We start from the raw sequence: 12,340 nt of genomic DNA on the forward strand, positions 1-12,340 counted from the left end.
CTCAGGCCGGGGGTGGATGGAGCCGCGGGGGCTGGGGGCACAAGGAGGGGCTCACCTGTACACCGTGAGCAGGGTGGGGATCTCGTAGTCACGGAGCAGCAGCAGGGTGGGCAGCCAGCCGGCCATCAGCTCTTGGTTGGCATGAAAACCTGAGCAGAGGGAAGGGAAGGAGGACGGGAGCTGCGGCGGGGCTGCGCCAACACCCTCCCGGCTATCTCCTTCGGTTCTGGTCAGGGTCAGACCCGGCCGGTGGCCAGCTGAGGTCGGTGCTATGCTCGTTTTGGGGGCAGCTCATGCCTGGAGCCCGCATTTGCCTGACTTTTGCCCTTTTTCTGTCTTAGAAGGTAAAGGTTAGAAAACTCGAGTATAGACTCGCAGGACAGCTGAAGTGACTAAGGCAGAAATAAAGGCTAAAGGAGTGAGTGGAGTCCGAGGGACAGCTCGAAGACTTCCCCAGGGCACCCCGGCCCCACGGGGGTCCTCGCCTTACCTGGATGGAAGCCTGCCACCAGATCGGGCCGCACTGCCCGGCCCGTCTCTACTTCTTCTTCCCAGAAGGCGTGATAGAGGCCCCGGTAGCTGCTGAGCTGCACTGTCCCAGGGGCTGAGGGGGGAGGGGAGGCGAGCTGTGGGGGAGCCTCTTCCCCCAAGTCCACACCGACCATGGTCACGAGGAGGCCGGGGTGTCCAGGAAGCATGTGTGTGAGCTCCTCGTAGGCCCCTCGGCGGCTCAGGAAAGCCTCCACGTGGGAGGCCCCCACCACGTGCACCGTCGTCCCCCCGGGCTTTCCGGTGTTCCCCACCAAGGCCCGGAGCCCCAAGCCCAACGTCAAGGGCTGAGAAAGGGTGTCTGTCAGGAGCCGCCGCAGGGAGCCTCGCAGACTCTCCGGGTCCGGCCGGGGCCGCCCCACGCTGTCCCACAGGGCGGACATCGCGTGACTGCCCAGCACAGAGTCGAGCGTGGTGTCCAGCTGCGACCCCCACATGGAAAACCAGGTGTCCCAGTCCCGAACGGCGCCTGGCGGCCACGGCCAAGGCCCTGAAGGCAGAGAGAAGTCACCTGAGGGGACCAAGGAGAAAAGGCACAATGAGAGGGCTCCCACAATTTTCCAAATGCCTTCCTGGTGGGCTGATGAGCTCCCTTCCCCGCCCCCACCCCGCCGGTCCTCATCCGGACCCCGCTTCTGCTCCTCCGGGATCTTGTCCCCCGCTCCCCCTACCTGTGACCACCAGCCACTCCAGCAGCCGGTCTACAGCCACGAGGCCAAGCTCCCAGCACACCTTCCTGTGTAGCGGCCAGTCTGCTCGCTGGCACTCGGGGCCGCAGTAATAGACGTTTCTGCACCTGGTGGGGAAGGGGCCACGGGAGTCCCCACGCCCAGCCGCACACGGGGTCCCTCCCCGGGGCGCCCCCTCCCGGGGAGCTCCTTACCTCTTACAGCGCCGGAGGACCTTGGAGACGGGCAGCTGGTCAGGAAGCACTCGGCAGCGGGCGCAGAACTGGAAGGTGTCCTCCAGGCGCTGGAACATGTCGCTGAGACTAGAGATCCCAAAGCCTGGCCCAGGGCTTCCCCCATTCACCACAGCCCTGCAGAGACAACGGGGAACAATCCGTGCCCACAGACTCTGGTCCTGTCTTCAGGTTCCCTCCCATCTTCTGATCCTCGCACTTCCTCAAACCCCCACCCCATCCGCTTCTTTCTTTTTCTAAAACCCCGACCTTCTCCGAATCCGCCCTGTGCACTGGTTCCGAGGCAGAAGAGCCAGAAGAGCCAGGCAATGGGGTGAAGGGACTTGCCCAGGGTCTCACAGCTAGGAAGGGCCCGGCTCCCTATCCCCTGAGCCACCTAGCTGCCCCCTCCCCTCTCCATTTCCAACTGTTTCATGAATGGGAGGATGACAGGCAAGCTGAGGGAATGGGGGTCCGGAGAAGGAATCCAAATGCTCCATTAACGCCTCCTCATAATCCCCCTCCCATCGCCAGCCACAAAGCCTTTCCTCTCTCTAGGGCGAAGCTCTCACTTGTATTCCTCATAGCTCTCCAAATTCAGCTTCTGAAGGATCACCTGGGACAGGCCAGGCACATTCCTCTCCAGGGAGAGGAAGCCGAGTGCATGGATGCTGGGGCCAGAGGCCGGAGGGGCCGGGGCGGCCCTGGAGGGAGCCACAGGTGCGGAGCGCTGTGGGTGCCGTCGGTGGTGCCGCCGCTGCCGCCGAGGAGCCATTAGAGGTCAGCTGGAGTCTGTGGCCTAGATGTGGAACAGACTTTGAGGGTTGGATCCTCGTGGAACGAGCCTGCCAGAGCGGACCTCTCCCAGCTTATTCAAGTTTCTCCGAAGAGGGCACTGTTCTGATGTCAACAAATATTTACTGAGTGTCTAGTGCACAGAGAGAAACCCAGAACAGGGCATTCTGAATAACAAGAGAAGGCACTTTGTGATTTAACCCTCTAGCTGGGGAGAGCAAACAAACGTGAGAAAAGACACGCAAGAACCCTAAAAGCCGAGCAAGCACACGCCGACAGCCTACAAGCCCCGCACAAAATACTAAAAGCCTAGCTTTGGCAGAGACATCTCCAGGGAGGCTCTCCTAAAAGAGACGAATTACTAATTGGGGGAACACGGATTGGTGCAGATGAAGCTTTTTATGAGATGGAAAATGTTTGTAAAGGCAGAGGCAGGAACATGGCATTGAACACGGCATTAAACACAGGGATAGCAACACAAGAGCTTGGTTGGATCAAAGGGGAGTTAGAAAACACTGAGGCCAGAGATCGAGCCATGGACAAGGAGAATTGATATGGCAGTCAGAGGTAGAGCAAAAAGGGAGTCCAGCATGTATTTTAAGGCAAAAAAGGAGTAGTGTAGAAATCAAGAGGTTGAATGATGCGGATTTGATAGAGGGATTACTTTGCAATAAGCACCACGAGTAAAAGAAATGATGATGAGGAGAAATGATGCCAGGGACAGGATGGTTAATAAATCATGCCTTAGGCCAGCTGACTTTGTTCTGACTTCTGGGTGCACAGGGAAAAACTCTCAGATCATTTTCTGGGGCAGGGCTAGTTAGCAAAAAAAAAAAAAAATGAACCCCCCCCCCAAACCACCTACCTGGCCCAGCCTTCTATTCTCCTAGTTACACCAACAAGTGGCCAGGTCCAGAGACCACAAAATGGATTACCCTGGGCTATCTGCTTCCCTTCCACCGTTTACCCTGAAATCCCTAGTTACATTCAAGAAAGCAGGGATTCTACTGTGGGAATGACAGGAGAACAGTAAGCTTGGTTCCTCACAGCAAGACCTTATTATTTAAGTTAGAAATGCCATCTTGCCAACTAACCAACTAACCTTGAGCTCTCCTTTAGAAATGGAAGCCAACTAAAGGTAGGGATGATAAGGAAATTACTCTTTGCCCCATATTTCTATTTCTATGGAGACTTTCTCTCCCCATTGGATGAGCCAACAAACAAACGCTCTAGGGTTTGTCTCATGACGAGTAAGGAGTGGAAGAGCAATGGGTTGGCAGTCTTTAATGTCTAGTGCATATACAAAATCCAGGAGAGAGAAGTGACTTCTTGGCAAGGGGTTAGAGGTGAGGAACAGAGAGGAGGAACCAGATATATACACGATAGCATTTATATATATCACTGTCCTCATCCAAATTGAGGATTCTGACTACAACTTTCCCAGTAACAACTCCAGGCTCCCTGAAGCCTGATAAGGTCAACAAGGGAATGTATGGAGAAATGGGAGGCACTAGGGATAGAACAGGCGATGAGAAATAAAAAGGGAAAAGAAAGCCAACATTGAGGTCTTCACTCATTCCATTCTAACCCCAAGCAGGAGCATTACATCAGTCTAAAAAAAGTTGATCTCCAGCAAGCAAGACCCGACTATACTCTCTAGTCACTAAGTGTGGACATCTTCTCATGGAGAGGATACCATTTCTCCCATGACCCAGAACCCTGGTCCCAAGCAGCCCTAGTTCAGATCTAGAGCTCCTACATCAAACCCTTAGCTTCTCCCTGCAGTTTTACTGAATCAAAGTCTTTTTTTCCCCCTTCATGCTTCTTGTACCACCCAAGGGCCCATCTGTCTGTCTTTGTTTGAATTCTTATTTTCTCTGAGTCACCAGTGATTTAAAAAATTGATTCCCTCCCTCCTGTTGGGAAGGGAAGGAAAGGGGAGAGCAGGTTATTGGGGGAAGGAGAGGGGGGATATATCTTCCTCAAAGGGGGAGGAATGAGAGGAGACAGCACAAAGACATTTATCTATTTATTTGAATGTGCTCGAATGGTCACACTCAGTTCCTTCGTCAGTGATTAACACTCTCCTGGGGGATAAACACTTCACTCAGCTATAAACTAAGCAAGAAGACAAGTTGATGGAGAAGTGACTTACCGTGCTAAGCCCTTGGTCCCTTCCTTCTCTTTCTTTCAAGTGAAGTGAAAGCTTGATTTCCTCAGACTCTGGGCTATGGCTGAGCTACAGCTGTTCTCTCCTATCATTTTACTCTCCAAACCGCTGAAATGTTGGACCCTTGTGATTGAGTATCCCCTGCCAGCTAGACTGCCAGGACCAAATTCTCCCTAATGAGAATAGTGGGGGATTGGCCCCTTGCCAAAGACCTGGCTTATTCTGACCCCTATTCTTTGCCAATAGAGCTCAGGTAACTGTCAACACTTCAGATTCATCAAAGGCTGGCTAGGAAAAAAGGAGACACCAGACAGAGTGAAGTAGAATCCTTGGCCCCACAGGCTGCTTCCAATCCTATGCAGTGTTCCTGTTTTGTCCAGATCTGAATTGACTTCAGGCAAAGTCAGATGAGATCTGCTCATCGGTATTTGTTGGCATAGGTACTTGGTGACTCTGGGCCTCAGAGAATCAGGGTCCTGCAACTAGGGCAAGGTGGGTATGAAGGAAACGTACATACCAACTGTGTCTGGGGTAGGCTCTCCATCAACACTGTAGTGGAATGTCCTTTTTGGTTTAGTATAATTAAGACTATATATCAAACCTGATAGGATTTTACCCAGGCTTATGTATTCTGTAAAACACAGTGAGAAGGATAAGAAAAGCTCAAATAAGGTAATAAGTAAGGAAAATAACTTAAATATTCCTAAAATTTACTTTCCCTAAAAGGAAAGTGAAGTACCTCTGAATGGAGGTGTTAGGAAGGCTGACTCCAAATGCCTACTTCATCATAAGGAGGTATAACTTCTAGGAAATGATAGGCTAAATTTCTGTCCAGCCTAATTCGTGCTTATGACTAAGGAAGGTGGACCTGTGACATTATCTTAGCAGTCAGACCCAGGATTGGGTCAACCATCGTTTCACTCTTCCAGGCATGAGTCTCTGCCATTAGCTATTGACGATTAAACCTGCACTGGATGTAGAACGAAGGAATTTATACTTGTTTTCACCAAAAGGACCTCCAGTTCCTATCCACTTACAGGTGGCAGTGAGTTTGAGGCTCAGAGGAAGGTCCACAGATCAGTGGTCATATTCAGCCTTCTATATGGTTAAAAGGCTTTTCTAGGCGTTTCACAGATGTCTCATCTGGCTCTGGCAGCAAATAGCCTACACTGCAAATGTCACCAAAAAGCAGGATGAGATCGTCAATACCTGGAAATGTAGCCAGTCACAGGTACTGCCCCTGATGGCACAGAGAGTGAAGTGCAGCAGGAGACCCAATGCTTTTAAAAGGCAACTTCAAGGCACAAAGTAGGCACTTATAAATACTGGCTGATTTAACTGGAAGATAGAATACAAGTTCCCAGGACATGAAACCAGTGTGACTCTGTATTTCCCACCTGCTCCTAGCTATGCCAAAGTAACAGCAACAGGCAGGAGAGATTTGTGAGCAACAAGTAGAAATAAGCAACGAAGGGAGACTCTTTGGAAGGTTTTGTTCAACTGTTTAGTCTTCTGCTCTGTCGATAGTGTCTATTGCAGCATAGCTGAGAGATTTTAAAAAGGTCTGTTGTTTTGGGGGGCTTTTTTTAAGGTAGAGATAACATAAGGGCCATCCTTTACTAGGAAAGGGGGTGATAACCTAATCAAGGAAACATCTTATTTAAATTCTAATTTACATTCCCCAGGGTGGACTTGTATAAGAAGGCACTTAGATTTCCTAATATCCAAATGACCACAAAAGATTCATTTCCCCGAGATGCTTTATAAATAGCTCTACACTTTGCAATGAGAGCAGACAGGAATATCTTCAAGAATAGCCGTCTTATTCCAGCATCCTTGATTTATACCCTTTCTTTTCTCTCTGTTACCCCATATCAGTGTCACCCCATTGGCATTCCTCAAGCACAGTGGTGATACTCGGGGCTAAAGAGCGGATTAACTCTTGACACCAGTGGTGGTTCTTGTCCTTTGTACTTGAAGAGGACCAAAATGACATCATGGGTACCCTCTTTTGACACGGGCATAAATTGGATTTAAGTGAAGAAGAGTTGCACAGAGCCATCATCCTCATTCTCTCTTCCACAGTCAGCAAAGTCCAGTGGCAGGACAGAAGACAAGATGGCTGGGGATAGCCTGTGATGCCGAGGACAAACCAAGCCCTAAGTGGTCCATGGAGCCTGCTTCTACCCCTGCGAGGCCGCTGGAACCAACTGTTTTCATCTGTCCTTTCTGCCAGGGGAAGTTTTCACATGCCTGGGGTAGGCAAGACTAACTCATCAACAGGTTTGAGGCCTCCTGGTTACCCTCAACCTGATCTAGCTAGCCTGCTAAGGCTACTGAGCATGTGACAGCTTCTTAGAGCCCTAGTGAGGGCTGGGTGGACACAAAAGCAAGAAAGCAGCCCTGAAAAGGGTTCTACAAGCCCTCACACTAGAGTCTAGTCTTTCCCTGACTACCCCATACACCCCTACTCTTAACATAACAAGCTGTCGAATGGTCAATTAGAAATGATATTAGAGGTGCGCATCTTCCCTATGCTAACTGCATCATCAGACAACCCTAAATTAGCACTTCACCCCTTTAGAGATAATTCCTGGAATAAAAAGGATGACAATGATTTAAAGGAAAAATAATCAGCCCCTGAGAAAAGTATTGTTGGTTACCTGGATTGAGGGAAAATCTATGATAACTCTTGATCAATGTTTATGACTTATGTTATAATGTTTATAAAGCTCAATAGTAATTTTATCAATGATCTCCTATTATGTGCAAAAAAATCTCCTTTCTCTTGGTGTCTAGGAAAAAGTGCCAAGGCTGGGAACTCAATAGCTCATAACTGCAAAATTTCTTTACTTTTTCTGTCTGCTGTTAAAAACACCCAATAAATGGCTAACACTAACCATGAATCCATCCTAGGGCACAATAACATAGTCCAAAAACACTGCCATTTTCTTTTTAGAAATTTTACAACTACACAGGATACTCTTCCATAAAGATTTGGCTGGCAAATGAACAAATGCAATGTCAAGAAAATCAGACTTTCTGATGACAAGAATTTGACTGGTCAAATCACTATAGCAGTTCACTATCAAAGACATAAGATGTTCTTTTTTTTTTATTTTATTTTAAAAGAGATGACATCCCAGCTCCATGGCATCCACTGAGTTGAAAAGAAATAGGATCAGAAAATCTTCTAATTTGCAAAAACTGAGCCAGGTAAGATTAGAGCACAGCTTCCAAAAAAACAACCAACACAGAGATAGGAGCAGCGGCCCATGCATGGAATTTATTGTGTGCTACTGTTTATAAAATATTCAAATAGTCCTGCACATGCATAATATTTCCAACTTAGACAGGAGACCATACAGGGTGCACTTTCTGGCAAACAAAACAAGAGATGGCTCCGCTGCCTGGAGTTCTGAGTTGTGTTCCAGGGCATGAGGTCACCAAAGTAAAGGGAGATACCAGCTAGAGCGGCAATCTAGACAGACCAATAATTGTGAAAAACTAGCACATGGTTCCATTTATTTTTAACCAAGCAGTCCTGTAACTATCAAAATAAAAACTTCAACATGCAGTTTTAACTTTACGCTTTTAACTTTACGCTTCCACGAATGTCTGAATGGTTGAGCTGAACCATAGCTTCTATGCAGCATTTGTATAAACAAAAACACTTCCAGGACATTTTCCATTTCCTTTATAAGAATTCATAAAAATTATAGAAAGCCAACAGCCCTGTTGGCTATTGAAGTAATTTGAATACTCACAATAAACTAAAGTCCCCATAACATCTAGGCAACCTATACATGTCGTACCTGTACATCATAGGTCTATATATTAAATATTTGCAAAATGAAAACATGCATACACAAAATACAATGTCAAGTTTTACAGACATGATCTGAAGTAAAATTTACTTTGACAACGTACAAGCTTTTTTAAAGATATCTTAAATGAGCAATTCTGTAACTGTATGTACTTTTGAAATTTAGAAGTTTTCTTCTTAAATCCCAAGGGTACAAATCTCAAGATTTGGGCAAAAAAGATTCAAATTGAGTTTTGGGATCTGTGATCAAATAACAAAGTTCTGCCTCGAGAGAGAGTATGCATCCATAATCAAAAACTAAACTATAATACAGAACTAGTGAAGACTGTAGACCTGAGGTTAGCACTTTGAATATTTGTCAACTGGGTTTTTTGGTATTTTCCCCATGATTCAAAAATACAGTTTTGTAACCTCAGAATTGTATTTTAAGACCATTCTAATATAACCTTTAAAGACATTTTATGAAACCAAAATCCATGAATAAATAGCATTTAGAATTGTGTCTGAAGTCTTGATTGGAAAAAAAATCTAGTTCTATGGGGAAGGGAGGAGGGAGGAATTTTCATTTGTAAACTTAAATGTGTGAATCACAAGCATAAATGGAGGTCAAGATGCTCTCCAGAGAAAACAGCCCCCAGACCCCTTGCTTTCTACTCCCCACCTTGGCTCGGCTGCTAGCAATGCAACCTCATCAATAGCATAGCAGGTCCCAGGGCCCTCAAGCCTCCTTCTGGGGAGGGAATCGGGGTCTCAAAAGCACAATGGTTTCTCCAAAGGGACCGGTGACAGTTACAGTCAGCTTAGCTGATCCCTCTGGCTCCTTGGGTGTCCTGTCCATCTGGGGCCCGGGATGCGAGAGTCCCCGGGAAGTCGTGGGTCACTGGGCACCGTGGTTGCCAGTCCCGTGGTTCTCAGTGGCATGTGCGGTGTTCAGAGAATTGAAACCATCTTGCTGCCCAGCGTCTTTCCGGGGTGGCATTCTCTCATTGATCCTATCCAAACCTTTTGCTTCTTCAAAACTGCAGATTCTATGTGGTGGAGAGAATCCTCGTATTGCTTAACAAAATGCAAATTTGATAAGTCAGTAAGAGGAAAAAAAAGTCTAACTTTAAAAAATAATAAATGATTTTTTTTCTTAAAGATAAAAAAATTAGCCAAAGGAGCAATCATGGCTATAAGCAGCATAAAAAAACTTCTAAGTTGAGTTTTCCCTCTAAAATGTTAAATAATAAACATGGATTCAATTAGAAAATAGTAGAGCATCATGGATGTAACCTGCTATCATTGCCTTAAAAACTGAAATAAGAAAAAAAATACAAAACCCAACCCAGTTGAAAACCAACTAATAATGTCAAGTTGACTTGTTTGCCTCAGGCTCATTCTAACTCCGACCCTGAGATCTCCACTGAGTGATAAACTAAGGAAGCTGGGAAAGGCAGGGCACTAAGGAACCACAACAAGGTTGATCTGATCCTCAGCAGCCTCCCAAAGCTGCACAGAAACAGGAGGGAAAGAAAGAGTCAAGAGGAACAAGTTAAAATTCACTGGCCTGGCCGTACTGAGGAGGCCTCAGAACTCCTATCTCTGGGGAGAGAACGAGGAGGTAACATCTCTACCTCAGGAGGTTTGGGCCAGAGGAGAGCTGATGGCCAAAGGCATTTAGTCTTGTGCTAGAGGAGGAGACTCCTTACTGTACCATCCAGTCACATGGTATTATTTAGAAATACTAAACTGAAGTATAGTATGGCAATCTTTCTCCAACTGCTATGGCCTGTCACTCACTTCATCAGGAAAGGTGCATCCCCCAATCAAAACATGCACGAGAAAGTCCCCACATTGTGGGGGTCAACAAGCTGTTTCATACGTGCAATCCCTGGGGCTCAGAATCTTTGCACCATGTATCAAACACACGGCTGGGGCAGCGACATATTCAGCAATGTGCACTATCAGAGGTCAACACATGAAATACATAAACAGGAATCGTAGAAGCAGACTACAGCCCAAACTGTGGTGGGGAAAATAGGACAATTCTTGCACATTTGGGTGTACTATGGAAAATGGCAAAAAAACAAACCCACACCCAATTTAAAGTCACTCCACTAAAAGAAACCCGAATAGAGCAAAAACATGCAAAACATGAAGTGAATCGCTCTTTGTGGGGGTTAAGTTTAGACATTTCCATTAAAATAAGCAACTGAAGACACCGCGAGATAAACTTTAGCATGCTGTATACTAATAAAACAAAGATGTTAAATATTGCTTGTATTTTGTATTAGAAAACAAAGAAAAACAAACCCCAAAAAACCACCTTCCCATGTCTTATCACTGTGAACCATAGTCTTGGGGGGAGGGGAGGAGAAAAAGGAATGTTATGGGTAAATATGATGAGTCAGTGAGTCTGATTCATCTTGGGCTGTGCAAGCTAAGAGTGAGACCCACCCACAGGACATTTCTGATGCCCACCCACACACCACAGATCTTTGCCCAGCGCAAGGACTCTGATCGTACCTTTTTCAGCCTCAATTGCCTCAACTGTGGCTGTACAGAAGGGAGCAGAGGCATGCAAAATGAACGAGAGAGATGAGAAGGGTCATATCGTACAGCAGAAAAGGCAATGATCAACTTAAAATATCACAGTACCCCAGGCTACACCATCCATAGTTCTAACAAAAAAAAGAAATTGTGCCCATATGTCAAAGGGAGAGCTCCACCCCAACCCCCCAGTTCCTGACATAGCACAATTACACATAGCACTAATGACAACGATGCTCAGGGCACAGAAGAGACGGATTCATTCCTTTACACAGACAGCTCAGCACCTGCCCCAGCTCACTCCAGTGTTAAGTGGACATTTGGGATCCAGTATTCCAACAATTCATGAATTTTATAGTATGTGTATTACATTCTATCCATCACAGTCTCAGGGAAATTCTCTAAAGAGAAATCCTAAAACAGGAATTAACGGTAATTAAAAATGGATGTTTCCTGGTCCCTTTCTTTCATGCCTGGCTTTCTCAAAAGTGGGTCATCAAGGTCTAAATGACAGAAGTCATGGAGGCTGGGGTTAGGATTTAAAACAGAAAAATTAATAAGCATCTGTGGGTATAACTTGAACACTGAGAATGGTGCCCTTTCTTTAATAAAGGAGTCTTTATTAACCCTAACTTATTAAACTTAATAGGAAGGTGCTCTCTCTATTACAATGCCACGGTTACAAACAGCTAAGATCAAACCTTGAGGCCAAGCTGGTCTCTAATACACAAAGGTAAAGGGGTAAAGGCTGCTCAGCAAATAGTCTACTACTCAAATTCGAGTGAAATGGGGAGAGATGCAGAAAATGCCTTCAGGATCTATCCCAACAAGGAGCTGCTTGGGGCAAATACACGGAGCTATCTAGGGCACTGGTTCATTTAGAGAACTCCATTGTGCTAGTGGTGCTTCTTATCATCAACAATTCCTCCAGGTCATTTTTGTCTTTGCTCCTATCAATAGAATGCTCTCCAAGCAAATCAACAGATAGATCTAGAGAGAGCTATGTCTACCACTGTCACTGCTGAGATCTATTCCCCTGACTAACTTCCATCTTCTATCACAGAGCTATTTCTATTGTCAGGCCAATGAAAGTGTTCTTGAAGGGACCATTTAATTGTAAACATCTTATAAGAATGATGGCAAATTTGATTTAAAGCAGTTAATAAGAGTGAGGAGAATACCAAGGAATCTTAAAGAATTCATTGAGACTGGGAAAGAGAAAAAAGAAAGTTGCTAGATTGTAAAACTTTTAAAATAATCTAACGCCCAAAAGGAAATTTGATGAACACTGAACAAAGGAGTAGTTAATTTTCCTTAAATGATAAAATACATTACTAACCAAAGCAGACATACACATAATATCCACTGTATACATCACAGTTTAAAAATATAGTGCTGCACAATTCGAAAACACCCTTGCAATATGCTCAAACAAGAAGCCATTAGGTAAAGCAGCCACCTCTATCAGTTCACCACTGGCATGCTCACTCATCAAAATAAAGACAAATATTATTACAATTTTCAAAAATCTAAAAGGAAAAAGTAATTTTTATAACAATTTTGGGTT

General features: G+C 45.7%; 1 protein-coding gene and 1 long non-coding RNA gene across 2 annotated transcripts; both read right to left on the reverse strand.

The window, feature by feature from the left end:
- Positions 1 to 55: 55 nt before the first annotated feature.
- Positions 56 to 3,282, reverse strand: MSS51 (MSS51 mitochondrial translational activator; the record flags this gene model as incomplete). The annotated part of the gene is made up of 5 exons (XM_044684112.1): positions 2,023 to 3,282; positions 1,433 to 1,588; positions 1,221 to 1,345; positions 491 to 1,060; positions 56 to 149 (listed from the first exon to the last, which is right to left on the reverse strand). Coding segments are annotated over exons 1-5 (1,148 nt in total), but the record flags the coding sequence as incomplete, so codon positions are not given.
- A 4,393-nt stretch (positions 3,283 to 7,675) lies between these two features.
- Positions 7,676 to 11,003, reverse strand: LOC123255281. Its single transcript, XR_006506754.1, has 2 exons — positions 10,750 to 11,003; positions 7,676 to 9,297 (listed from the first exon to the last, which is right to left on the reverse strand). It is a non-coding gene; the product is annotated as an uncharacterized LOC123255281 (long non-coding RNA).
- Positions 11,004 to 12,340: the final 1,337 nt, after the last annotated feature.

Source organism: Gracilinanus agilis, unplaced genomic scaffold, assembly GCF_016433145.1.
Source record: "Gracilinanus agilis isolate LMUSP501 unplaced genomic scaffold, AgileGrace unplaced_scaffold42446, whole genome shotgun sequence".
NCBI classification, from domain to species: domain Eukaryota; kingdom Metazoa; phylum Chordata; class Mammalia; order Didelphimorphia; family Didelphidae; genus Gracilinanus; species Gracilinanus agilis.